The sequence below is a fragment of the Rhinocladiella mackenziei genome, assembly GCF_000835555.1.
Source record: "Rhinocladiella mackenziei CBS 650.93 unplaced genomic scaffold supercont1.10, whole genome shotgun sequence".
NCBI classification, from domain to species: domain Eukaryota; kingdom Fungi; phylum Ascomycota; class Eurotiomycetes; order Chaetothyriales; family Herpotrichiellaceae; genus Rhinocladiella; species Rhinocladiella mackenziei.
The window spans coordinates 669,079-696,978 of NW_013550595.1; the positions used below are offsets into that span (position 1 = coordinate 669,079).

Below are 27,900 nucleotides of genomic sequence, written 5' to 3' on the forward strand. Positions count from 1 at the left end.
GCGGGAGGCTTTCCCTGCAACCTGCGTTGATTTGCTTTGTGTGGCGACGCCAAGAGCGGTTTGTTGGCCAATCACGTAAGCCTATGGCTTGGCAGTGTCACGTGGGCACTCCCCTTGCCACTGTGATTTTACGGAGAACTTCGAAGAGGTCCAAGGGACCGTCAGACTATATACTTTCGAAGCGTGTACGAAGCGTACAACGCTTCCAAAGGTCTTTACAAGCCTTGGCGTCGCCACATATCGCACCGTCATCGGATCCAATCCGTGGACCATGTGGCGACGTCCCTATTGGACGAGAATGTGGGTAGTTCAAGAAGTTGTACTCGCAAAAGGCGTACTAATCTTATGTGGCACCAAGTCGAGCTCCTGGGACAATTTCAACTATTCTATTGATCAGGATACTGCCGAAAGATCGCCTCACTTTTGGCAAGGGCCGAGCTGAACGACTATTTGTTGAACTTCGTGCAATTGAAAGAGTGCTCTGGCTCTCCCTCATGAGTGTAGGTGAGAGCCCATCTATATATCTATCTAACGAGCGTACGTCACCATTGCTGCCTGTTGATGGTGATACAGTTTATTGAGCGAGTGTTGCAATATATCCTAGTCTGTTGTGAATGATTGGCTAGCATTTGTTCAATGCGATTGTCCAACAGTATGCTTTGCCATCTAGTATTTGCCTAACTCAACTAAGAATTGACTACATAAAGACATCGCAACCACAATCACGATCTGTAATAAGTCCAAATCTAGATATGTATAGTGCGGGTTCATAGTTGATTTGCTTCAAGAATCTGCAAACTTGGTCCACTTTCAATCTAAAGTCATGGGCACAGCCCAAATTCGCACAGCATCACCATCGATAGTGGCAAGCATAATCTGCTGTTTCTTCAAGTCCTCCCAAATCTCCATTCGAAATCCTGCGATGCTAGTAACGAAGTTGTCACCCTCTTCGTTCGTGGTTTTCTCGGTCCTCAAATCTTGATCAACACCCTCCCTTGCAAATCTCCACTTCCGCTCCCCAACCAAATCATACACCTCAGCAGATCCATCGCCGCTCGTGAAGACGACGACCTTACGCCCGCGATCCATAAACCGGACAACACCTGTTTCAAGCATACGAGGCATGAACCGACGCCGCTGCTCATTGATGTTTCTGGCGCGGTCCACGCCAAGTTTACGTTCTTGAATCACCGCCTGCGTCTCAATATCAAAAAGCAGCAATTTCCCGCCCGGGCCTCCGCCTACGCAAAGGAGATTACGACTGCCGTCGAGATGCCAATCGAGTGCTCGACACCAGCGTTTGCCGCTGTCATGCGTGAAGAGCGTGGTGCCATCGATGAGATTGTAGACGTGGATTGTGCCGTCACCACATGTCGCGGCGAAGAAGCGCGAGTCGGGGGAGAAGCCGCCTGTCCAGTTCTGCCCGGAAGTTTCGAATTTGAATTTGAGCAGCGGTTCAGAAGCAGAAATGCCTGTCAGGTCCAGGCCGTTTTCAGGGCTCCACATCCAGATGCGGACGGTCTTGTCCCAGGATACGGAGCCGATGAGCGTTTCGTCTACGTTGAAGCCTGTCCAGACGACCGAGTCGGTGTGCCCGGCGAGGGTCGCTAGGTCTTTGTGGTCCGCCGTGGAGTATATTTTGATAGTCCATCTGTCGTCTTTGTCGTTCGAATGAGGTCTGTCGCCAGGCAGATATAGCATCCATTTGCCTGAGGGACTGAGGGGCTTGGATTGGAATAAGGTGACGAGGCGGCCGTGTAATCGTGGGTAGTTGATGATGTTGTGGTTCGCGAGGGCTTGACTGATTATTGGGTTGAATGCATTGCTTATCGCAGTCTGTTCGGTCTTATTCAGCGAAACCGCGGTGAGCTTCGATTCCACAGCTTGTGCTGCGGTGATACTTAGAGCAGCGACGGTATCTGCGTCTCCGGCGAGGTCAACTTTCGAAGCTTGATCCTTCAGATTCCAGAATATAATCGTTGGCTTCGTGGGCGCGGAACCGGCATACACGTTCATCGCCGCTGAGACCAGCGTGTCTGAGTCTCCTGGTTGAAAGGCTAGAGCGTCAACCCTAGAATCGTGTCCTCGAAGGACCTGCTGCACGGAGAGCGTCTCCGTTTCGACGACGTGGATTTCGTGCTGGAGGCCAATAGCGAGGTATTTGCCATCGTCACTGACAGCAGCCACATTCGGCTGACGGTCCTCGAATGTCAATTTGCGCAGCTCATCGCCCCATCGACGGTACCCGCCATGTTCAGCGTATGGGAACCTTTCACCTAAGGAGGTCAGGAAATCCTTTTCTAACGAATAACGGTAATCCTGGTAGAATTGTCTGCTGGAGTAGCTCATCTTTCAGCCAAAAAGAGACCTGGTACTTGCTCAGGAGTGAGTAAGCAGCCTGGGTAAGATCGAAATTGTGTTTTCATCTTCGGTCAGTGGCTCAAATCGCATTCTCGCGCAGATGATGACTGCTGCCTAGTGGGTCGGTTGACGCCAAGCTACCACCAATGAACCAAAATTTCCTAATAAGCAGATTCGAATTCAGCATGCGATAAATGACTATAGTCAGTGTCGTTTTCGCTCAATTAGGCAAGCTGTAGCCTATCACGATGTCGACCGATCGACATTACAGCGGAGGCTTCATGGCCATACAGACCGCAATTCGGCGAATAATTAATGCTCAACAACTGCTTCACCCAACTAAGGAAGCACAACTATTTCGAACTATTTAGGAACTATCATAAATAGCACGTTACGCTTTGCAAAGTCTCTCGTCGCCTGCTCTGTGATACCCTATTATGCTCGTTCCTCACTAATCGCAGTCAGCGAGGAATGAAGCATAATTGACATTCCCAAAATCGCCTGGGTTAAAGAGAGTGATTGTTTGCACAATGGCCTCGCAATCGGCGTCTGAGAACACATCGATAGAACATCCTCCCGCAGTACCCGTGTAGTCACCCAACGTCACGCAAGCTGCTTGGCCCACCGTAGCACAACCACTCGTCCCTATACGTTGATATGTTAATTCCACAGAAGTTCAAAGGAGGGAGGGAGTATGGGCATTGTACGTGTATATATAGGGACAAGAGTTCGACCTACCCGTGCCACTCTGAGTGACTTGTCCTTGTCTTCCACCTGTGCAACCTGTTGGACTCCCTTCGTTCTGGCCAGAGTACGCATCGTAAATGGCTCGATTACAGAATATAGTAGGAATCATGGTTGCAATAATCGTAATGAGCTTCATGTTGATGTATATGTGTGGGAATGTAGATGAGGTTGACCTGCTAAGAGGGCCCATCCTTTATAGTGTAAAGGTGATGAACGGTTTAGCACTTGAGTACTTGTCACACAGGGAGGATGTCGTTGTCAGGATCATTGAGTAACCACACACAAAGCTCTGTTTGCTTCGTTCTATGTTCTGTGCCTCCTAGCGTGTATGTGTGTCTCCTTGGAAAACCAACTAAGACTCGATGCACTCTTCAACTTTCTACCCACCCTTGTCTGCTTTCCCCTTACATAATCCATGCACGTAGCGCCCCGCTACAATAGATTCAGAGAGTCCTCTACGCCTTCGCAGGAGCGAAACATAAAGATCTTTGACCTCTACACATAAGTTGAGAGCCCCATCGAGGTCGCACTCGCTTGTTTGGCATACATTATGGTAAACTGCAGGTGTATCTGCCTATAGTCTGCTCAGTAGTGGTTTCTGTGCCGTGAAGTTACATTCGATAGTCTTCCCTTGTCACTTTCTGCGCTATACGGGTGATTGTGGGAATAATGTAGCCCGCTCCATGTCAGGGCGGCCCCTGCCAAGACACTAGATACCGGGCGAGACGCAGGCTTATTCCTGCTCATCTCACCCATCATCGCTTGACTCCCCAAGCGATCGAGTCGATATCATTATAGGACTGTCAATTCCATCAATTCCCTACTGAATCACACTTGCCCTTCCGTTCCTTGGCATTCCTTGATACTCCATCATCGTGTAGCATTGATTCAAGTGACGATCAGCAATGGCACGAGGTCAGGAATATGTCTGGCGACCAGGAACAATGTTGCGCGGCCAGCAGGTCACCAGAGCCTTGCAAATCCAGTTTCGGGCCGGTTGCTCGCGGCAAGTTCCTGGAGGCAAAAACGAGCATGTGTACCCACTCCCACCACGCACTAGATTATAATTTGTCGGCCTGTGTCCGCATTGTTGTCTCCAGGAACTTGCCGCGGGTAACCAACCCGAAGCTGGATTTGCAAGACCCCCAAACCTTGGGTGGTCGAACTGGAATTGGACCCTTTGACACGTTCGAGGGGTCGTTTCGGGCTCCTGAGCCGATTTGGGCCCCTGTTCAGAATCAAGTCAGACCCAGGCAACGGCACTCACCTGATATGCCGTGTAACACTTTTCGGCGCGGAAGAGCGGAGGGGGTTGTACGAATGGTCAACTAGATGCGTCACCTCAAGAAGGAGCATGAGAAGCTCCCCAGCGGGCAGTTGTTCAGGAAATCTGGCTGCTTGAAAGTATCGACGTAGTAGATCAAGGGACATCCGTGGCCCTTGCTCCTATAGGATTAAAGCAAGGCAGACTGTCTCCATGACTGGGAATACATGGCTCGATGTCATCCAAGAGTGACAGCAATATCCATATTGTGAGAGAGCGAAGATTAGCTGTATTTCAGAAAGATATCGTAATTATGCACACATGGTTCATGGTTCTTGAAGTGCATATGCCCACGAAGGACGACAGCGGAGGCTTGAAATTTAGGGTCCAGGCATGGAATATGTCAAACTTTGAGAGGAGGGATAGAAGGGTGATAACTCGTGTATAGATTGCAGCTATGGAAAGGGGGAAGCCCTTCTATATAGGGGCTCTTGGCACTAGACTCCAGTAGGCTCCAGCTGTTTGACAGAATATCATCATCTCCCTTGAATTGTTGGAGACATGATCCCGAGTTTTGTACACAGTAGAGAAATTGTGGAATCGGACTTCATATGGCTCTCTTGTATTCCAAAAGCATAACACACACTATAGAGAAAAGAGCTCAGGTACCCTGCCAGGCCGTGCCGAGTCATTCTGTTGAGGCCAACGATCTTGGCATCTGAGATCGCTATTGAGTTATCCAATCGCGACGAGGCTGCGGCTTTGTTGGTGGAGACGTTGAAATGTGATCGAGAACGGCAAGAGAGTGGTCGACGAAAGAGAGTACCAAGAATGTCAACAAACTTTCTCTAGTCCTCTATACAAAGAGTTGTTGCATGCTAGAAGGCATATAATTGAAACAAGTAGGCGTCGCATGATAGAGGGCCCTCCTATTGCTTCCTTCTCAAACGGTTAGTTCATGTCACCCAATAGGTTTTCTATATCATACCTTAAGCCAGGTCATCCTTAGCTAATAGGGGCAGCCTGTGCTTCCTACAGGCCCTGCACAGTCCTGACAGATATCCATGAAACCGTCCAGAACCTCTGAGATTGAACTGGCCGCACAATCGTCCCCATACTGGAAAGTTCCACCTAGGCTGGCGCAAGCAAACTGGGTACATGCATCGTCCTGATTCTCACCGACATCGAGGTATTTTCAGGCCTCTGTTGTTGCGAGCATGGTGGCGGCGGCGGCTAGTATCAAATTGAGGAGCTGCACGTTGACCTTTTGTACGGTTTGGTTGGTGATAGATAGTTTGCTGTATATCTAAAGAGATAATATGAAGGCAAAGCTCAAGAGATGGGCATCAAGGTCCCTTCTTCCCTTTAAATACATCGAGTCTGATCGTCGGTACGGTCCACTGATTCTGATCCAGCGTAAACTCTCGTAACCTTTGGACTTTGCCGCAGCATTTCCAAACCTTTAGCCTAAGGTTGGATCCCGATCATCATCTCATAAATCCAATTTGCTGACGATCAATTTTGTAAGGCCACTAACTATTGACGAGCTGCTGCGTACAATCGGTAAGCGCACCAGCGTTATTTCGGAGATGAGTCTTATTGGGGAAGCCCGTTAGAAATATCATTCGAGGGCCTTGGTCTTAGGGTGACAAATCCTCCGCAACTCAACCTCCACTCCGCCAACTACTTTGTTGATCCACCATCTTGGTAGGCTACAACTAGGCACAGGAGTGCGCCGAAATACATTGAGAGATCGAAGTGCGGGTAAACAACTACGCAACAGAACGACCGTTGCGGGCGCAATGAGCCGTTGGAACAAAGCAGAGTTCAAGCCTCCATCCCCTCTCATATTTGAGGCTTGGTTGAACCCCCTTTCGGAGATTATTTTGCACTTCAATATCGCTCTGGAGAATATCTGGAGCATGGACGAGATCAGCTACAGAATAAACTCCTCGCAAGGCGGGCGAGGCTCTCATGCCTTTGGTCATTCTATCGAGGCAAATTGCCTAACCAACCACTTGATTGCTGGTTTCTTCTCTCCAAATCGACACCCAATTAGCACTGGCGTCAAACTAAGGTTACAAATTGAGATGTATTGAATGGGCTCTCTGTTTGGCAACTGACCTTGCCAGAATGCCGGTTTATACACGTTTGGTCGACACACTTTCTACTCTTCTTCCTCCCCTGTATCCTGCATAGGGGTGGTAACCCTTTCCAAAGTAAAGGGGTCCTGTCTATTGTTCGGCAGCTGGGGCTTTACAGAGAAAAGCCGGGCGACGAATGAATACTCTCTTGAGCGGTTAAGGGAAATATTCGTTCCCTTGAGTCGACGAGGAAGTCAAAGAAATGACAATCTATTCTGGCAACTATTGATTTTGAACGAGCACGGTATTTATGCAACAGGTGAATGCATCTACGAGTGCCTTACGAGTTAAGCGGCACTCGTATATCTACCCCCCCACACATCACATCTTATCCAGCCTTGCGACTAAGGGTGTTTTTCTCAATTGAAGAGTTTCTAGGCGAAAAATCTCAAGACCTTTGTTGCTAGAGGCAACCCTGAAAACGTTCCACCGAAGCCTAGGTTGTAAGTTATTGTGCAATTACTCCTGAATTACAACCTCCGGAGGCCCCCTACTCCCGCAGCCGAGTTCTCTTCACCGTCTGCTCTTCTGTCCACCAAAACATTCCCAGATCGTCCTCGGCGGTTTCTTTCATCTCAACGTTCGATCTGGAGTTTCTCGGTCGCCGCAGCCCCTGGGGCGACCGCCAGGATTCTTGTCGTCGAGCTAGCCGCTGCCGAGCACTGTGGCAACTCGCGCCCACCCGCCTCGAAGAAGGGGGCTCTGCCATCCCAGACTCACATACGATGCGCTATGGCTGACAATGGGGCACGTGCATAGGATGGGCCGGCAATGGGATCCCCCGGGTTGTTTCAACCTTGCAAACCACCTAAAGGGCCACGGTCGTGGATACGGCCGAGGTAAGGGCCTCTTTCTCATGGACCGACGGTGGAGACATTGGGCCTTGATGGAGTTGGTGAAAGCGATTCTGCACGTCGAGGAGATTGTTCACGCTGTGATGTTGAATGCCGAACCAATGGTAGAAATCGCCCACTCCTCTGGATGAAGCGGCGACATTGTGCTGGGTCACAAGAGGTTCTGCACTCGGCCTTCCCGCTGGCCCAGCGACAATGGTTTCCCGCTCGATCAGCCTCCCGGAGCCGAGGCCGAATTCGAGGATGAAGGTGCTAAAATCTGAGCGGGATTTGTGGAAGCGAATCAGGGAGAAGAAGTAGGGGGACTTTGGTGTCAGGTATGCTTCTTCACCATTTAAAGGCGACCGACGGCATCAGTTCGAGGAGATCAGATGACTGTAATTGATGGATGCCCTGGTTCTTGTTCGCTACGCAAATCGTTGTCTGATGTGACATAGGTCCAGCCCGTCGCTTTTACTGCTAGAGAAAATTTCGATCTCTGCACGATTCCTTGCCTCCTAATATGAATAATGTCATCTCCAAAGACTCTTCTATTCAACGTCCACATCCGGAACACCTTCGCAAGCCTAGCTGATTAAAGTCACGCCGAATCAGAAAGATCCTACCAATAGCGAGCGAGGATGCGCCCAAAATCCCGGATCTCGATCTTGGTGGGCCTATGAGGTTTTCGAGGGAGTCTATCATCCACATTTGTTATCGTGTCAAGCCGGTTTGCAGGAACCCGACCAGGCAGCAGAAAAGGCTCCGTGTTTCAATAGCAAATACTCTCCTCCCTCATGTACAACTAATGGGTTTCTTCATCGACCTGAATGTCAAGCAACTGGTCCAAAGCTGACACGATGTAAGCATGATCTAGGGGCGCGTCTCACTGGACATTAAAGAGGAGGATGACGGCACCATCATCCTTCACGATATGCACCACTGCATCGCGGATCAGGCTAGGCAAATCAAGAGCTGGGATCTTATTAAAGCGTAGCGTGGAGCGGAACTTTTTCTAGACTCCGACCCCCGCTCGGCCCCCCGGCCGAGGGAGAAAAATTATCAAGGGATCAATTTTGTTCACGTGACTAGAGTCGTCGCTGATTGGTCGGCGGAATCGCTGTTGATTGGTCGAGATGAGGCCTGGGAGTTGGTCGCCGAAATCGCTGCTGATTGGTCAAAAAAAGACAAATCACATGATCTCGATGGCTTGGCAATCTCGAACGCAGTGAGGGCTAGGTTTTGAGAGCAAATACAAAGCTACCCATTTACCCCCGCGGAATATCCTATCGGCCCCTCGGAGGCTAACCACGATTTAGTGTCAATTTCGAGGTTGTTATTGGCGGAATACACAGCGCAGTATGTGTTGTTATAGCGGCGGGAAGAGAATGTATAAGCTAACCAGAGCTATCTGCTGGAGGGGGCCGCTTTACTTATATATCGTGCGTAAAGGAATATAGCCTAGCGTAAACTAGGGACCTTGGCAGGAATCCACAAATATACAGGAAAGATGGTGTTGTGACAGTGCGTGACCAGTTAACAGGACGTGGCGGTCTCTATTTGCGCAGAATTCTCCCCAAGAAAAGATATTTGCTTTCATCCCGCGAGCTTCACGGGATATTCATTGACCGGCCGTATGGCGGACTTCCGTTAGATACTTCGCCATACGGGGACCCACCACTTAATGACGATCCGAGCGAAACATCCTCAACATCTTGTCCTGTGCGGGGATTCTTCAGCCCCAGTCGGACGCGTTGTAGAGAGTGCATGCAGTCAACCGTACGTGAGGGTATTCGGAGGACTGTTTCGCGGTATAAAGTCCCCGTGGCGACGTCGTATGAACATGCAAGAGCCCGCTTCATGCCACCTTCGGATCCCCCGATCATCAGCATTACAGGAGGTCGATAAGCTTCGAACAGTGTGGCAGTCATTGAATGGGTGTCAATGAGCGTGAACACCTGTAATATCATCAAGTCAGAGTGGTCATCACAGGCAAAATAAGCGGGATTTCAACATCAATCCGTTCTTACGTACCTTCATTTCACCAAAAGGACTTCTCGACATTTTGTCGACTGATGTTGTAGTTGGATGAGTGCAAACCCGACCTTGCTCTCCGGTGACACATTGGGGACATGGGGAGCAAGGATCGAGCGCTTCGACGGGATAAGTGTAGACAGCTGAATCCAGAAATGGTTGATTGGCAGCTCCTTCCACATCGTCTCGGGCATGTCGCTCTCGATAACCGTGTCGGTACCGGTGTCTAGAGAGTGGCGATCCATATGCGCTCCAAGTTATGCGATCCATCCTCTCGCCAAAGAGCATTTCCTCGATCAAAGGTAGTGGGAGGTAGCCTTCAACACCGAATAGGCAAGGCTCAGCCTCGGTCAGCTTGCCAGTATACAAACACGGGACGTAGAACGGAGTTGCTAGCAGAATTACTGATGGAATCACTAAGAAGATAATGAAAGCGGAATTGGGTTCCATGGCCACCAAGGGTATCCCGAAGAAAAACAGGATGGGGACAATCATTGTGGCCAGAGTTATAATGAATCGGAACCATGTCATCCGTTTGGTTGTTTGAACGGTGCTGAACATAGACCACTGGATCATGGCCCCCTTGAAACCGTCTATGATGATGGTGTCGTTCTCTCCAATGCCACAAACTTGCGTATCAGGGTATATGTCCCAAAGGGTTGATTTGTACTGGTCTGACATCTTATCCCAAGGCTCATATGAATCATTGGGAAGAAGGCATATCAAACGCTCCATCAGCCGATCATTATCTTGAGGTAGGGAGAGCCTGAAAAGTTAAAAACAAATTCTAAAAAGCCCAGTGATGACAGTGTCCTGGTTCTCTTACCTGGCGAATGCTTGGAATGATGAGTCGGTACTGTCGATTCCTGGTCGAACGCGAAGCAGTCCCATAAGGGCATAGCTCCGGTCTCCCTGGTACTCGAGTTCTAACTTTCTGTTCTTCAAGCATCTCAGGGCGATGCTCACAAGCTCCAGACGCGTCAGGTGGAGGTTGGTGAAATGTTCCACCAACTGTCTTGAGTGGGCAACGTCCGTCCAGGCGGCTTGTGCCAGCTGCAGCTTCCGAATCCTGGTGGGGGGTGCTCCATCCACGACGACTGTGACAGTGTCTCCCTTGCTCAAGAGAACCTCTGGCAGAGTCCAAACTCTGTCGCCCCATTCGCGTAATGCTTCATTGGTGTCGGAGACGGCAGACGAACTGCGCATTTCATCGCCCGCCCGTCTCGCAAGGACGACGGTGTGTTCTGCTCCCCGGATGACATCACTCATGCTGTAAATCTAACAAATCTAAGTCAGGCGCATTGTAATACTTGTGGGGCTAGACAGTCTCACGGCTTGATCAGCTAGTCTTCTTCTCTCCTCGTCGGTCGCCCCTTCGAGAATACGTAGGCAATGGGTGTCGAGCCAAAACGCCCTGGGACGGCGTTCCTCATCGTTGATAGACTTGGCGTACTCTTGTGTAGCGTGGATCGCCCAAAGGAAAAGGTGGTTGTAATTCTGGCCCCCACGGAACTGGGCTTTGGTATAGGATATGAAAACATAAGGCGTATTGTCATTCTAAATTTCATTAGTGGTTCCAAACCCGACCGCTGTTGCTCACTCACATCTGGTACAGGCCTTGCCTCGAACCATGTCATAACACCATCCTCGTCCGGTTTCGTGAGATAGCATAGGTATCGAGGCCTCAGCACCCGGTATATTCCAATGTTGCCAGTGGGCCATGAAGGGTCATCAGGTCGCAGCGACTGAACGTCCTCTCTGTTTTCTCGGAAATTCCTAGCCAGGCGAGGATATCGATAGCCATTGTATAGAAATGGTAGATAAGCATTGAGTTCCTTTCCCAGCGGTTGGCCTTGACGTTGTAGGAATAACTTTCAATGTTGAAAGCAAATTGTAAGCTTCGATATCCCTATTGATCATGCGAGTATGGAGGAAATACAAACTTACAATGATCGTAACTCCGAGACTTGCAGGGACCCAACGCCAAGCAACAGACAACCAATCTTGTCCAGTCCACGAGCCGATGTTGTTTCTTCGCTCCGGAGGGATACCCGCTAGAGCAAATCGTGCCACCCGAAAGAGTTTAGGCGCTGCATTCCTGATGCATGTTCGATCCCAGGGACTGTTTGGAAGCTTGCAGTAAGAGTCTCTGGTCTGGACGCAGAGGCGCTGGAATTTCCCCGAAGCTGAATTGATCGTGCATTCATATGGAACGCGTCCTGTTATTCTCCTTCCCAGGCCATCCACTGCAAAGTACTCATCACCGTCTTTGTATCGGAGTTTGGCGTCGTAGTAAACCCTAGGCCTAGATTCACCTGACCAGCCTCTCCACGAGCATTCGGGGTCGGCCCAGGCATGCACCCAGCCACGGCAATCCGTTTCAGCGGTCGAAATGGCTGCCGATGATAGCTGGTAATCGTCTTCTGTTAGGGCCATGTTGCAGAGTGCTAGAATTATTCGATCGGGGTCGCGTTGAGGATCGCAGGAATGACTTCGACTGAACGTCAGACATGAAAATTGGCAATTTGATGAACGAAAACAGACAAACATACCGCACGCTCAAGACTGATTTGCAGAATCCACACGAGCTCCAGCCGATGTTTCTTCAGGAGTGCTAGACGGATTAGGTGGATCGCCTGTGCCGGGTAACCCACCTTGTGCAGCGTCCACAGCAGCTGAGGGAATGTCTACAGTTATTTTGACAGAGCTTGCCGAAGTCCGTGATGGTGCTAACCTTGGTGGTTGCTGTCAGAAGGTGTGTTATTCTCTCTGCTACCGCCTGATGTCGATTTTCTTGTCCACTTAAGCTGTGCCTAGACATGTGTTGGTTAGCACGATCGCCAAAGGGACGAGATGTATGCTCAGTACCCGAAGGGCCTGGATTCGCTCCTCGTCGGGGTTGATATTATCAGAGTGGCGGGTTGGTTGACTCGAAGCCTATGGAAAGATTATTAACCTGTCGTACTTCAGCCTTGTGTCAGACGGATTCTCACCATAAAGATCAACACAAGAAGAAGGGAAGGTGTTTTACGTTTTGTTCAAGATGCTAATATGATGCGAAAGGCATGCGGCTCGTCCTTGATATATCAACACGGGTCAACCCCGTGTCTCAAGAAGAAAAATAAGGCCGTGTAGATCTGCAATAAGGCTCCTGTTTCAAACAAAAAGTATCTCTATATATAGTATCTGTGGCACCCCGTTGCTTTGCCACTACTTTCTCGAGGCTTTCAGTGGCTAAGACAGCAGACCTAGTCTGGACTAGTCTACAGGTCGTAGAGTTGTCGAAGAAGATGCCATTCAGGAAATTGTCCAGCCTATCAGAGCGAGCCATTTGCGGAATCACATGGTCAAGTACTTGTGGTAGGATCCTGGCTCCACGGCGCCCAAAAAAGAAAGCACCTGTACTTTTATCTCGTATCCTGTCATTGATTCTCAACCTTATTCCTGTGTTAACAACCTTACTAGTTCTCCACATCCGGAAAGAGGTGGCGATCGCGAAACTAGGCCAAGGGGTAAATTATGGCCAGCCTTATCGAGGATCCCTTTCCCATCGAAGAATTCGAGAAAAGGGCCGGGTTGAATGGCCACCACAGACCAACAGAGAACTCAGATGAGCGCTCTCATGTGGGACGCAGTGGAGTTCAAGATCGTCAGCCAACAGACACCCCCTTAGGTGACACGAGTCCCTTTACTCTTTTGAAGTGGCAGAGAGGTAATACCCGCCAGCACGTACATTTGAGAGTTAATAATAGTCGACTGGCAGGTGAGGAACCGCAGATTACTCCAGCTGACTCTGTCGACGCGTTTGACAGCGATGGCGGGTGGGATTTGCGCATCATGTACGTAAGCCAAATAAAGGTTTACTACATCCCACCCGTACGGTGTATTAACTATCTCAGCACCGCTCCCATGGATGTCCCCAGCTGCCTGCCTGAATATAGGAAGTTGGTCGACCGATACGATATACCTACTGCCTTTGTATCTGAGAGACTTCGTGCTGTGACTCATTCATTTGGTATTAGAAAGGGGAAGGACGGGTCCGAAAGTACGTCAGCTCTAATCAAGCGCTAACTACTTGTCCGCAAACACTGACTTGAGACGTAATCAGCCGTGTGGATCCATTTCCTGGGGGTTTTCCCATCAGAACCTGCGTCTTCATGGGCCAAGTCAGGGCTGATCTTGCACTGCTCTCCAGCAGGCACACTCTACAATGGTGCAAGTGTGTCACCGCCAGAGCTTTCATGGCGAGTTACCCTCATCTGTTTCGGTCCGGTGGCAGGGTTCTGGAGAGCGATTAATCGCGTTTTCCACTCCGACAGTTGGGTCGACATCCTCTACGATCCATATCTGTTGATTAGCATGGCATTCGAGTCTTGGTACGCGCTTACTGATGAGAACGCATGGCTTGTAAACGACTGGTCCCGTGAAACGGAAAAGGTGCGGCATCCAATTGCGAACAGCCGGAGATATGGTTAGGTATTGAAGACATCACTTAGGATATATTCAACCACTCAGCACGGCTAGCTGACAGCAGCTTTCATCAGCCTGTACTCGATTACACTCGGATCCACAGGTTCGCTAAGGACACCATATTCTTGATAGAAGGGCTAGAAGCTGCTCTCCGGTCACTCGAACGCGCAATACAGTGCCATGCCGATACTGGTAAAAAGAATCCGGTCATTTGGCAAGCCACTCACGAGGCATTGCTTCATCACCGGGAGATGTTTCATTCAACGAGGCTACGAACGCTGAGTGTGGAACACCGGCTGAAGAATTTGATCAATCTGGTTCGTTTATCGCATATTCCCTCGCTTCTTCCCCGACCTAACATCGTGTAGGCGTTCAATATTGGAAGCATGCGCGACAGCCGGATCATGCAACAGGACAGCTACTTCATGAGGACACTTTCTGTTCTCGCCATGATATTTCTGCCCATTTCGACAGTCAGCACAGTTTTTGGAACACAGTTCTTCAGCACCGACTCCTGTCTGGACCCTTCGACTGACCATGATGAGGTCACATCTTCATTTCACGTGAATCAACGGTTCTGGTTACTGTGGGTGATTGCCCTTCCAATGACCTTTGGCCTTCTACTTGGATGGAGACTTTGGATCCGAAGATCACGAAAGAAGGTGAACATGGCCGCAGGCATGCACAGTGACGAGGAGGCTATCAATGCTGGTGTGATGGAGGTCCTGAAATGACAGGAACAATGAATGGCCTTTGGCGTCACATCATTTTGTTCCTTGATTGTTGCCGTTTCAGTGAACTTTGTGCCTTGAATCTAATGAACACGGAGCATATCTTTGGTTAGAGGGGTTGCCATATGATTAATCAGTACTAGTTTCCCCGGCTTCCGGAAGGCACCACCTTGTACGGTAAAGACGCCGGATCAGAGGCCAATCAGAGGCGGATAGTTTCGCAGTTGCAGGATGTATTTCCGTCATTATGCTCGACCGAGCCATGCTGCTATACCGAGCAGTGATTATTTACTGGTCTGCAATGCACACCGTATCTGTTCTCTTGTACCGAGACCGGATCGTGCGCTAAATCTCAGTCACCGTCTTGAACCTTGACGGTCTCGGTCAACAATGTCATACCTTTGAGCAGATCTCAACCGACTCAAGGAATATTCTTGCAGAAACATATCCACTTCGTCCAAGCAAGCTACATCCATTAAACACTACGCTCTATCCTCTTATTAGTTACTGAGCCTCCATTATTGCCAGCAGACTGTATTCATCCCTTGCCATCGAAACAGAACCTCGGTCCGTCTATATTGAATCCGCTCGTGAAAACTTTGGAAGGAAAGAGAATTTGGAGGGGTCCGAAGCGACAGACCCCCTTTGTGCCATCCGCGACGAAAACTTCACTATGATGAAGCTCAAGCAGGAAAAATGATCTGTGTTTATAGAAATCGCTTCCGAAGTTCGTAATGTATTCCGGATTCGATCAGGGTATCGCCGGCCATCTCACGTCTAAATCATACCTCCTCGGTTTTATGAACTCTTCTCAAATATGATAGGACATATTCCCTTTCTTCGTCCTCGATACGAGCACTCGCCGGGAAATTTCAGAATCAACGCATCAAACATCATTTGCGGCAGATATGTGACTGGGCCCGTATATGTGGACGAACCAGAGACGATCTCCAAAGATGTGCATCACATTGAGCAAGGAGGAAAGTCTGGAAGTTATCAAGCATCCCTGAACAGATATGAAAACACATAAAGCGAAGTTTCACTCACCATGGCCAAATCGTCGAGTAGTCATCGGGGCCAAGAGTGCCAAATATCCTGAAGCGCCAGTAGACTCGATTCAAGGCAAGGACGCAGGTCAACAGCGGCGCGGTCATAGATGGAATTACCAATTGAGCATTTTACCAGGATCAATCATGTCATCCATGTGAAACTTTGACCTTTGGTGTCCGCAGACAGCTGCCTCATCAGCACAGGAGGATTCTCGAAGCCATCGTGGAGTGTCGGCTGAGTTCTTGTCGTAGTACATCTGCCGTCATGCTTATGACGTCGCCATACGAGAGGCAACACAGTAGTATGGGCTCGGTCAGGAGAGGATCAGATATTACGACTCTCGATATGCCCTTCGAGAACATCTATTGACAAGCTGAGGACAATAGGTTGTATCATAGGATGATTGTAGGAGAATTGGCCATAGCCAATCCTGGTCCTTGACTGAGTAATTGAGCGCTTGTAATTTTACGGAGGACGCGTCCTATTTCGAAGGGGTCCAGGGGACCGTCAGACTCTATACTTACAACGCTTCCGAAGGTCTTTACAAGCCTTGGCGTCGCCACATATCACACGCTCTTTGGGCCAAAGCAAATGTACTCCACTTCGTCGGATGAGGGCTTGCTGGGTTCTCTATCACAAGCGCTGTTGCTGTAACTTTCGTTGACCGTTATGGCTAAGCGTTGAACGGAGAAGGGAATTTGCTGAAGAGAAATGTTGTCTTGCCATTCTGCTCCCCTCCCACGTCGCCTCGGACATCACACGGAAACATGATTTCAGGACATCATACAACGCATCGCTTGAAATTCGCAGAGGCACAGGCGGAGGCAGGATGAAAACAATTATTCCATCCCCTCGTTCAGTCGACTGCGCAACACTGCCTTGGTGATGATCCAGCAACGTCTGTCCTGTGTTAATGCAGTCATCGCCTCGATATTCACACTCAACGTAACATGGACTGCTTCTAAGGTGGTACGCACTCCTATTGTCGTTCATGTTCTACACCCCACAACAAACTCAATCCAACCAACCTACACCACGAACAACACTTTGAACATCAACCCATTCTGATCTCTTACCATCATCAAGCAGGACTCGAATATTCTCAACTACCGAGAATGTGCAGCGTAGGACTCTGCCCTTTATTAACAAGGCGCGAAAGAGTCTTTTGGCCAAGGACCCTCCTGAGTCCACCTTACTACGTCTATTGCAATGGTACCCAATGAGGCCTCGGGACACAAAAAAGTAGAGTCTAATATTTTGAACCAGATCACACGTCTACTCCTGAAGTTTCACATTTGATTGCAGAGGTCCTCATGAACATGCCAAAATCTTCTTCGCCCTCTTTAATTCCCTCCTGCTACCTAGACAGATTCTCGCCGCCGGCTCATCTTACGCCTTTCGACCACCCTGCAATTCCGGAATACATCGACTATCCATATCAAACATAAAACAATACCAACATGATATCAGAGGAGGACCACCAGCTTTCGTGGAACGTTCAAGCTTCCGAGTTCATCGTCGGCCAAGCAGAGGGTCGATTTCAATACGCTCTATCGACATTAAGTGCTCATGCAAGAATGTTTGTGCCTGGTCAGCAAGAGCATACTCTAAGATGCCATGAAGAGCAACTCGGCGCTGCCGCCATGGAGTCTATGCCTCGCAACCAAGAGCACATACCCACCCTGACGCCCTCTACATCTGCAAATTCTCAGCCTGCGCCATTCGAAGAAGCATCCTCCTCCTCACTGAGCCCGACAGCGCACGCTTTTGTTCCAGGTGCACATGATTGGTGCCCATACGTCTTTGAATCTCAGGAAGACTTCGACGCGGAAGCTCGATTTATGGATTCGAGGGTTCGAGCCTATGAGGAGGACCGGGAACAGAACGGTTTATATCCGCACGGGATTTACTTCCCCAGCAGCAGCAATAAAGACAACGCCGTGCCAGATGTCTTCTGTCCTGTTCGCTCCCTTGCACGATTTCCTCCTCAGGAACCGGAAGCAGAACCCAGCGCAGAATCTTTGTACGCCCAGTGCCAAAGACGGCTCCTTGAGTCAATCGATGGACATACAAAGTATGAAGACTGCCTGATCAAGGAGTTGATTGGAGAGTGCGTCCACCATTTCAACTTCTTCGGCCGCCCGGTCTATGACAAGTCGTCGACGACTCCTGCTGCGATCATCGCCGTACTCAAGTCGTCGCCAAAGCATTTTGCGAAAACGGATCCCCGGGACCTAAGGATTCACACGACAGTCTCGTCTGCTTCTCTGTTCCTTGACCCGGTTCTCTATTACGGTGATGCGGACGTTCTCAACAAACTACGAGGTTCAGCACTCGAGAACGCTGTCATTGGACAGTGCCTGAAATTCTACAGCCGTGCGGGCTGGTGGACCATGGACCGATGGAGTAAGGATGAAGACTACCCTGAAGTGGATCCTCTAGATCCAAACGCATACGTCGAAGGCTGGACCATTGTCAACGGTTGCACGAAGGGGTTTCGTAGTCGAGAAGACATCCTATCCACTGGCACGGAGGAGATGCTCGAGATCGACAAAGCCCGCAAGGCCGCAGTACAGTCTCGAATGAGGCGGGAACCAGTCAAATCAAGACTTGGCCTTGCTTGCATTTCGTACGAAGATGTCGAGAATCCCCCCATCTTCCGTCAGGTTCGACGACGACTCACCGCAAACCCCAAAACTGGGGCTGAAGAAAAAGACTCTGTTGCTGCCAGAGCCAGTACTACCTTTCAGGCCACGATGGGCCAGACTTCTGGTAAGCCCACTGTTGCTCCGTTGCCTTTGGCGGCGGCTCCTGTCCCCAGAGATGAATTCGAGCGGAAATGTTATGCTACTTGCCCGCCACCCTCGGCCAAATGGGAAGACGATATTGACAGCGACGACGATGAAGAGGAGCCCTCGGAAATCGGCACGACTGCATCTGAAAAGGTGGTTGACTACAATGAGACGATTGCTTTGGTGGAGGAGAACGTCACTATCAACGACATCCCCACCATCAACCATCAATGTTCGACTTCCTGGCTGACACGGTCAATTGCTGGCCATTCCAGAAGTGCCGACCTCAGTCAGTCCCACGCCACTTCAACAAGTTCTCCAGATCCATCTGACAATGAGGAGGTCGGGCCAAAAACAGATTCGGATGATGAAACCGACAGCACCTATGGAAGTTCCGAGGGACCAAATGATCAGCTATACTCTCCAGAGCATGAGGGACGAGGCCGTTCAGACGAGGAAATCTTCGGGATGACTTGTGAAGAAGAGTTCGAATCCATACATGGAAGGCACTGGGGCAACCCTTTGTCGTCTCGGATAGTGGAAGTTCCAGACGATTTTATCGCATCCGATGAGCAGAAATCACCTATCCCTGCACAAAAAGTGGCGGCTATAGCCAACGAATTCATGGCAAGCTTGGATGCCATTGAGGCTGCCATGAAATTGAACCTTGCTCCATCTTTGCTGTCGCTCGATTCAACTTCTTCATCCAACCTTGTCTACTAATCGATCAACCGTATACCGGGGCTGGAGCTCCTCTACGATAATATTGAGTCGCCCCAATCGACTTCAGTTACATCGTCCATCTCTTCGACTCGTACGCTCTTGAACCAGACCTCAACAATCCGTAGATGAGAGCGTGGTCGTCACAATGAATCAACTCCTAGTGAGGGAATGGTCTGAAGGACCAACCACTATTTGGACTTGACACTTCAGACGCTAGAATTTGCGTGTTTCCAATTAAAGTATGCACTTCAACCCTTCCTGGCCAGAGATTCGGCTTGATTCGTAGTCCCTCTATATTTTTCCGCCGAGGCTCCAATACCAGTCCTCACTGAATGCATCGGTTTCTGCTCGCTACAATTCGGGACCAGTTGAGACTCCGACTCAATCACAGCCAACAGAGGAGCTATTTTCGTTCGGTGCAGGGGGGAATTACTGAGGTATCAGATGAGGAAAAAATAATCCTGTTCATGTCCGCCTATGCGGACTACTGAGCACATCCGTCTGGTATGTGTGCCTCCTCTGAGACCCGGGAAGTATTTTCAGACGAAGTTGTTCCTTCGACACCAACCACCGTTCTGGACCTCTTCCAAGAATTCGTTTCCGTTCATCCTGCTCTGGAATGATAGATAGGTGCATTGGGGAGTTGAAGATTCCTTGAATACCATAGTCCAGCCGCGCCTCATGCCCACATGGGCTTTGATTCGCTCCGCAGCCATTACAAGGATTTCCTCAGAACTCGAGACCGGCCAGACCGGCTACGAAAGAAACGCTGGACACCAGCTGAATTATTTAAGATATCATCGGCACCATTGTCGGGCCCAATGCTACCATTCAGCGGAAAACTCATGCGACCACCCTCCGAGAGATCGTCTACGACATCTTCACGTTCTGACTCTGAGCCTCGCTACCATCGTCAACACCCATTTCGGGCTCAAGTCCAGCACCAAGCCCTACCCATCCCTCCTTACACCGCGCCGACACATGGCCGAGGCGGAATCTCTCTCGCCGCTCTTCGGAGGCTATGATCAGTGGCACGACTTCTCTGGCGCATATTACCGACGTCATCGCTTTACGCCCTCGATCTCCCCATCAACCTCGCCGCTTCCATTCTACCACGATGATCAGCACTTGCCCTCTTACGCCGGTCTTGCCTACATTCCTGCGCGCGCGGCCTGGATGGAGATGCCCAAGCCGGACTTTCGTCCAGGGTAGAGTAAGCAAGGTCACTTCTAACTCTAACTCCAACATTGGGTTAGTCTTAAGAAATCAACAGACAGAATCTGCACCGGATATTTGGAGGAGAAGTAGAGCCAGCGTACGTTCTGCAGAAAGAGCCGGGGCTAAAAGATGAAGGTTGCGTGAGAAAGGGCTTGGGAAAGTCAGGGGCATTTTCGGCCAGAAAGAGTGACGGAGGTTCTAAAATGTGTTCATTCGCCAGAAAAAGGGACAACGAGCTGGAAAAACCGTGTTCGGCAACGTTTTCTTTCACAAAAAGCATTTGGACCAAAAGTATGTAAGGGGTCATTGTGGATTGACTTTTGGATTGAGGCGCGGTCGAGAGCTGAACACGGGCTGTATCACTACCCGGTTTACGAGAGGATGAAGAAATGAAGATCATAGTAGGAATAACTATGGACTATGGATACCCGGAAAATGTGTCATATTACATAAGACGTGATGCGATTGTATTTGATAACCTCGTAGCCTTACTATGGAAGGGGGCCAGGCGTTGTACGTAGGACAACCCGTCACGTGTGAATCCGTATGTGTCATCTGACAAGCATCGATGCTGATGAACAGTTTCAGAGTCTCGGTCAAATGGATGAACTGGACGTAAGTGAAGCGCCCGAGCCAGATAGAAAAGTCATCATGAGCCGCAGATCGTCAACGTCTTCGAGGGAGCTTCCCGCAAGTTCGCACCCGACCATCATGCGAGCACACTCATGCATTTGAAAACTCTTTAGATCGAGGTATTCAGATCGCCATGTGTGAAGATTGAATTTTGGAAGGCATCCGAGACCCCTGATCTTGTCTTATCGTCAGAAAGGATTTCCCAATTCTCTTTCTAGCAAAGATGTACAACTCCCAAACTTCGACAAGCCGAAGTACCTGCAGTCCATTGAATGATCAGTAACGGACAAGTCCAGAACTAGCCACGTTTAAAAGGCGGCTGACAGAATGACGCTATTCGGAAAGATCTCGAGGGGGTGGGAAAACGGAAGTTTGCCGGAGGGAAATGTCGCTGATGAAAAAGATCGATAGGAGGAAAAATGACTGGCTGATCGGTCGGGGTTGTGCCTTTGAAAACCGAGCGAAAAGAAGGACGTTCCTTGCGAGACGAGTGGTCACCGAGATGAATTGAGTGGACAAGGGTAAAAAGCCAAGGTTGGCGCGAAATGGGCTGCGACGCCATGCAATCTCCCTCAATAGTTTCCCTTTCCGATGTTTTTTTAGTGTCCCAATGCATGACGATTGACCTCACCCGTTGAATCTCGTAAGTCTCGGGACGTCTTTTTTTGCTCTCAATCAGGCACAGGGAGGATACAGTGGCAATCTTGCATTGTTATTGTAGTCAATCAAGCGTAGGTGTACTAAAGGCCACGATGCCCAGCAAGGACGATCTCGATTCTGGACCGCTTCTGCTCCGAAACACATGTGACTGGAGGAGGATGTTGGTGATGAGTGAAATTGAGCATCTGTCTGGGCTTTGGTTGTTTCAAAAATTAAAAACAGAGACAAGACGACTGGGTTGTGAGACGGAGCAGGACCAACGAAGGGAAGCGAAGTCCGCGAAATTGGAAATTGAGAGGAACAGGGTTAGTAGTTGTTTACTCGGCCAGGTTAGCAGTCGGCTAGGCGGAATGAGGGGATTATGGCACCGGCTAGACGAATACTTTACCGTGGCAGGTTTAGGCGCTTTCCCACTAACTCTGCCACCTTGGGGGTGCCCATTTCATAGCTGGCGTCCACCTGGCTTGCTCACCTGGTCGACTTCCGTTGACAGGATGAGAGCCTATCATCGAGACTGGGCCAAGCCTCAGTGCCTGCTTCAGAGTTCTTCCTGAATTTGATCAGCAGCGAAGACCAGCCTCAAGCAAGCGCAAATCCAAAAGGCCCCGGGGCCAAAGCAAAGTCGAGCACTTTCAAGCGGTGCTTTGCCGTCGCAGTCCGGCAACCCGCGACTTTACGCCAGCGCACTTTTCCACCTCCACTCACACTCTGCCACAGATCGCGCTGTTGCTGCTACTCCTCCTCTCTGCGCACTTCTTCCAACCCAATCACAACTTTGCCGTCCTTCTGCTCATCTCTACCTTTTCCCTCCTCCCTCTCATTCAACCTTGCGTTGTTTCTTCAGCCAATTCGCTCCTTGGTCTTTCTACCCGGAGCTCGTGTCCGTCTTCTGACCAACAGTCACTCGTTTGCTTGTCCTTCACTTCTGCGTCATCCGCGACTTATTATTATACAAACTTCTCCAACTCACCCGTCCAAGCTCCCTTTTCGCGCTCTGACCCGGACCCAGATCGTCGGAGACTGTCAAAGCTCGTCGACTCAGAATCCTCCCTTCCAGACCCGCTAGCTACCTGTCGTCGCGTTGGCAGCTGGATTGATCGCGACAACAGACAGGGGCTGGAGGATCATGAGTCCAGCATGAGCTTGGAAGAGTTGACTGCTTCTTGGATATTTGGATTGGGGAACCACAGTTGACCGGCACATATCACCCAACGAGCAAGAGAAGAAGAGACGACCTGCTTTTTGTCGAGCATGACCAAATTCCTGTCCCTGGGCGCACTGGCCCTCATAGCTCCCCGTGTCCTTGCGCAAAGCTGCATATCACTGGCGGGATCCACGACATGTCCAGCGTTCAACGCTTCCTCCATTTCCACAGACCAATCTGTGGTCGACTTATAGTAAGTGCTTGCTTGCCATGACTCGACGAACGCGGTGACTAATTCACGAAGTCCCTTTCTTGCCTATGTTTCCTCCACCGAAGACTTTGACACCCAACTCAGCCAGTATGTATCTCAACAATATGTACAGTCCAAATACATCAACATATTCGGCTGTGACAACGTCAACTTGGGCAACACCTCGACCTATTATGCCCGATACACCCTGAGCTTCATTTGCAATGGCATCGTCCAAAATTCCCGGGAGTTGTGTGGATTGTCTGCGGCCGATTCCGAACCTCTCTGCGCCGATTCATGTGCGGATCTCGCTCTCAGCGAAGAGCAGATTGTCTCAAGCGACCTATGCCAGGGACGAAATAGCGACTATGCGGACCAACTTCGAGCCGACTTTACCAATTGCGCTCTACCGGCCAATTCGATTAGCGGAAGCTGCATCACGGGAGAATCAAATGAACCCGCCGACTGTGGCTTCGGAAGCAACTTGATGGGCCTCTGCAATTTCTGTCGAGCAAGCACCGAGAACGGCACCGACTCATGCTGCGTGACTTCTAACTCAACCGGTCGTTGCCAGGGCGTCACTCTTCCAGTCTTCTCCACCATTTCAAACCTCTTCTCCTCTACAACAAGCCCGACCTCGTCGCCTACGGGAACAGCTACAGGTGCCGCCAGCTCTGGGGGAGGCAATGGTCTCGACGGTGGCCAGATTGCAGGAATTGTCGTTGGTTCGGTGGTTGGATTCATCCTTCTCCTAGCCCTGATCGTCCTCGGCGTGGTATGTCTTCGCCGCAGACGCCATGACAGCAAAGCTGGCAGCCTCCTCAATCAACCATCGCCACAGAGGAAGGGCGTAGCTTCTTCAGCGTACAACCAACCCATGTCGCAACCAGGTTACGAAGTCTTGCCTGGTGGCCGCGTTGCTCGCATGTCCGCTCTGCAAGACGACCAACCAGGACTGACTGGTCCGCCTGGAATTGGACCTCGAAATTACACGTCTCACACGGATCCGTATGGAGACAGTCCCGAGTCCCGGGACAAAGCTATGGGCGTGGGTGCCGCCGCCGCCGCCGCCGCCAAACACGGTGGATCACCAGGCAGTGACTCCCAAAATGGTAGCTCACCCGGAGATTTCTCGTCCCCAGAAGGAGTGGCCAGTGGACAGTCCGAGCAACTGCCATTCTTCAAAGATTACTACTCGAATGATGACATTCATCCTGGGGACAAAGTTTCAGTCCTCTGGGCATATCAACCTCGTGCGGGCGATGAATTTGAACTCGAAAGAGGCGACATGCTGAAAGTCGTTGGCATTTGGGATGATGGTTGGGCGACGGGAGTCCGGATTAATGACCGTGCGGAAGACTATGACGGCAAGCATAAAGTGCAGCGAGACAGTGGCGTTTCCAATGGTTCTGCAGCCCGTGACGAGTCCCCTACGCCGTCAGGAGAGATCAAAGCATTCCCTCTTGTCTGCGTCTGTCTGCCCGAGGCATGGAAGAAGACGGTAGAAGGTGACGCATCTACGGAAGGCGGCTCAGGCGGCCCACCTCCAACCTGAAGGACCGGCCATATTCAATCATGCTGAGTTTATGACGACATGCAGTTAGCACGGGCGTTTCGGAACGATGGCCACGCACCGATGAAAATACAATACTTGATAATACCAGTAATATCACAAAGCACAACCTTTTAGATCCAAAAAAAGGACTTTCAACCTTGGTCTCCGGGATTCGACGTCGACATCACATCATCGACACGGTCAGGTCATTGCATGCGGTTTTCCCGGTACCGGCATTGAATTCTTTGTTGGCAATTCTGCTTACTCTTCTATGCTTCAGTTGATACCCACTTGTGTATGGTTCTGCTTGAGAACTTCTTCGGTCAAGTCGGCGTCCTCTTTAACACAAAGACATTTTGTTCGGCGAGGGTTTGAAGACACGGAAGATTTTTCCTGTCCATTCCGTTTTGGAGCAGAGGAATGCGAAGGCTTGGAGAGAAAAGGAGAAAAAGCTTGGCGAAAACCCAGATGATTGATTGAATTGTATATTCTGGCACTAAAGTTTGGAGCAAGGGGATTGACAAAGGCAACACGGCATCAGGCATCAGAGGGTAGGAATGATTTTGCTGGGACTGGAGATGTAGATAAGTCCAAGAATGTCTCGTACGATGCAGCAAGACTAGATGCCAACTTGCCATTTCGCACCGAGCAATTGTGAAGGTGACAACAGAGATCAATGCTTTCTGGATTGATGTACGGACTTATGCATATTTTTGTTCAAAACCAAGAGCTTGAAAGCAGGAGCAAGACTTGTTTCATTATTCTACGGCCAGTGATTTAGTTCAATTCCATTCCATTCCATTGGTGTTCCGCCGCCCTGCCCATGCTGATAATATCCATTCCCCATTTTCTGATAAACATATCCGATTCCATTTTTGATTTTTAAACGCCGTTGTCGTGATGTCGATGCCAATGTTATTGCCGTTTGTGGGGTATCTCGATGTTGTTTTGTGCTGCGTATTCCCTTCCTTTCGGGCTCCGTTCCAACTTCTGCTGACAACTCATCCCTATCCCGATCTCTATCTTTATCCTTGATGCAGTGTCCCCCTGTTTCTATGTCATGCCGTGCCACATTGCCTTCGCTTCAATTCCAAAACAAATGACCAAGCCAGACAAGAAAGATCAGGGCTCGACTTGTTTATGTCTTAAGCAAACACAATCTCCCCATCTCTACACGCCATCCCTGGCGCCACAGGTCCCATGTCCACCAACCCGCCCTGGTCGCACGTATAGAATGTATGTTCGCCATTACAGAAAATACTTCTGAACGGGGTACAGGGACCGGCATTCTGGCGTATGATTTGACCGTTGACGCATTGCATGCCAGCCGCCACGGAGCCCATGTAGATGTATGTTGTGGAAGTAGAACTGGTGCTGATACATTGAGAGAAGCTTGTGGCGCTGTTGCAGGTGAATGTACCGGAGACACAAGGGACGGAGTTGAGGATAGGAGTAGAAGAGGTGGATGAAGGCGTCGAGCTAGAGGAGAGAATGCGTGTTATGAATGTGGTGAGGGAAGGTCGAGGTGTCCTGGTTGCCGAACGGGTGTATGTAGAGGAGGAGGAGGAGGAGGAGAGGAAGGATCGGAGTGAAAAAGAAGGGCTATCGATGGCCGTGAGTCTAGTCGGTCCAGACGTCGAGGTCAAGGCTAAGGTTGAGGTGGGAAATTGAAAGTCTGGGATTGAAATGCTGGTGGTCGTCAATGTCGTTTCGACCATGGTCGCCATCGTCTCGCTAGACGAGGCAGTCGAAGCGGGCATAAAGAAAGTGGTCATGTTTCCAGTAGTATTCGGGAGTCCGGTTCCAGAATCAAAGGCATTGGATGTGATTGTCGCGTTCAAAAAAGGGAAAGGTGGTGCCGTAGAAGTCGTCGTCATCGTGGAAATCGTCTTATTCGTAGTCGTCCTAAAGGGGTCATCAGTCGTCAGTGGGACGAATATTCTCGCGGTCCTTGTAGAAGTAAAAGATTGATCAGTGGTCATAGAAGTGGACACTCCAGTGGAAGTAGTGGTTGTAAGTGAGAACGCTCTACCGTTTAATGTAGAATTCAGTGTTCCATCCGAAGTGGTAATCGTCGGGTCTGTTGATCCTCCGGTGGTAAATGCTGTACTAGTAGTTGGCTGTGCTCCTGAAATCGTAATTCCTGGGCCTTGATTGGGAATAATGGCGTCCTGGCCGTAGATAACATCGTCACCGGGGTTAGGAAAAACCACTTCTTGCCCCTCGATGGTCTGGCAGCCATTGCCAATGTTGCAGGTAAACATGTCCGGAAGTTGGTCCAAAGAAGAAGCCGGTCGCTTGTAAGGAGTCTGTTGGTATCGTTGATTCAGACTACTGACGATCTGGACTCGGGCGCAGTTTTGGTACATCTCCCGATTACCGACGATGTTGAACCAGGACCAGGAAAGGAGAGCCGCATCCGAGGCTGGAGCGAAACTGGGAACCGTGAAATTGTAGGTGTTGACCAAAGGGCATCCGCCAATCATTGATTTGATGACTTTGAAGGTAATCCCATTGTCGTATGAGAGAGACAATTGACAGGAGCCTCCGTTGTGCGTTGCAGTTCCATTCAGCCACATATCGTACGTTCCGCCTGCCACATAAGTAGCCTTTGTAACGTAAGAATCCGTGTCGTTCTGGTAGTGTTTGCATGCGAAGTTAGAACCATCGGAGAAGAGAGGAAACGTCATATCATAGTCTTTCTCGTAATCAGGGCCTTCGGGATCAAGGGGACTTCTTAAGGGATAGGGCCAACTCATTTGCATATGGGCTTGAGTGCAGATGAGAAGGCGTGACAGTGTCGACAAAATGACAAAGGAATTGTGTGGCAGTCGAGCCATGGTGTGCTCGGATTAGGGAGAATGAAGGTGGAGGAAGCTCGGACGGAGGAAGGGGGGGAGTTTCTGTAATGTAGAATGCAGTAAAACAGCCGGAATCGGTCTGATTGGTTTATTGCGCAGCGAATATGTGGAATAGACAGAGGAGGAGACAAGAACAACCAAGTACAAACTTGACTTGTCCTGGCTCAAGACAAAACTTTGTGAAGCTCAGCAAGGAAAAACTGATGGCCAGAGTCGGAACATGGTGGCTTCTTTTCTACCTCAATCGACAGCAACAACCGTCACGACAACCTACCATGAGCCATGCCCCGCCCAGTTCGATTCTTTTGCGCGGCGGGATGTTCGTGAATCAAGCTCGTTCATCCGTTGGTCTGGATACACGGCTGAGAGGTGTGGAAGGCGTTGAAATGAAGGATTTGAGGGCCAGAGAACGGTCCGGGCGAGGGTGGCG

General features: G+C 50.0%; 7 protein-coding genes across 7 annotated transcripts; 4 read left to right on the forward strand and 3 right to left on the reverse strand.

Annotated features, from left to right (window-relative positions):
* Nucleotides 1–810: 810 nt before the first annotated feature.
* On the reverse strand, nucleotides 811–2,349 carry Z518_10926 (uncharacterized protein; the record flags this gene model as incomplete). Its single annotated transcript, XM_013411757.1, has 1 exon — nucleotides 811–2,349. The coding sequence occupies one exon, from the start codon at nucleotides 2,347–2,349 to the stop codon at nucleotides 811–813; it is 1,539 nt and encodes a 512-aa protein (XP_013267211.1).
* A 6,610-nt stretch (nucleotides 2,350–8,959) lies between these two features.
* Nucleotides 8,960–11,819, reverse strand: Z518_10927 (uncharacterized protein; the record flags this gene model as incomplete). Its single annotated transcript, XM_013411758.1, has 6 exons — nucleotides 8,960–9,307; nucleotides 9,384–10,149; nucleotides 10,210–10,661; nucleotides 10,716–10,940; nucleotides 10,988–11,254; nucleotides 11,331–11,819. The coding sequence occupies 6 exons, from the start codon at nucleotides 11,817–11,819 to the stop codon at nucleotides 8,960–8,962; spliced, it is 2,547 nt and encodes an 848-aa protein (XP_013267212.1).
* A 1,083-nt stretch (nucleotides 11,820–12,902) lies between these two features.
* Nucleotides 12,903–14,587, forward strand: Z518_10928 (uncharacterized protein; the record flags this gene model as incomplete). The annotated part of the gene is made up of 5 exons (XM_013411437.1): nucleotides 12,903–13,222; nucleotides 13,283–13,428; nucleotides 13,492–13,820; nucleotides 13,880–14,170; nucleotides 14,222–14,587. The coding sequence occupies 5 exons, from the start codon at nucleotides 12,903–12,905 to the stop codon at nucleotides 14,585–14,587; spliced, it is 1,452 nt and encodes a 483-aa protein (XP_013266891.1).
* Nucleotides 14,588–17,094: 2,507 nt separating this feature from the next.
* Z518_10929 (uncharacterized protein) lies at nucleotides 17,095–19,149 on the forward strand (the record flags this gene model as incomplete). The annotated part of the gene is made up of 1 exon (XM_013411438.1): nucleotides 17,095–19,149. One exon carries the CDS (start codon nucleotides 17,095–17,097, stop codon nucleotides 19,147–19,149), a length of 2,055 nt encoding a protein of 684 aa, XP_013266892.1.
* Nucleotides 19,150–19,830: 681 nt separating this feature from the next.
* Z518_10930 (uncharacterized protein) lies at nucleotides 19,831–20,361 on the forward strand (the record flags this gene model as incomplete). The annotated part of the gene is made up of 1 exon (XM_013411439.1): nucleotides 19,831–20,361. The coding sequence occupies one exon, from the start codon at nucleotides 19,831–19,833 to the stop codon at nucleotides 20,359–20,361; it is 531 nt and encodes a 176-aa protein (XP_013266893.1).
* A 2,550-nt stretch (nucleotides 20,362–22,911) lies between these two features.
* Z518_10931 (uncharacterized protein) lies at nucleotides 22,912–24,609 on the forward strand (the record flags this gene model as incomplete). Its single annotated transcript, XM_013411440.1, has 2 exons — nucleotides 22,912–23,057; nucleotides 23,109–24,609. The coding sequence occupies 2 exons, from the start codon at nucleotides 22,912–22,914 to the stop codon at nucleotides 24,607–24,609; spliced, it is 1,647 nt and encodes a 548-aa protein (XP_013266894.1).
* Nucleotides 24,610–25,754: 1,145 nt separating this feature from the next.
* On the reverse strand, nucleotides 25,755–27,449 carry Z518_10932 (uncharacterized protein; the record flags this gene model as incomplete). Its single annotated transcript, XM_013411441.1, has 1 exon — nucleotides 25,755–27,449. One exon carries the CDS (start codon nucleotides 27,447–27,449, stop codon nucleotides 25,755–25,757), a length of 1,695 nt encoding a protein of 564 aa, XP_013266895.1.
* Nucleotides 27,450–27,900: the final 451 nt, after the last annotated feature.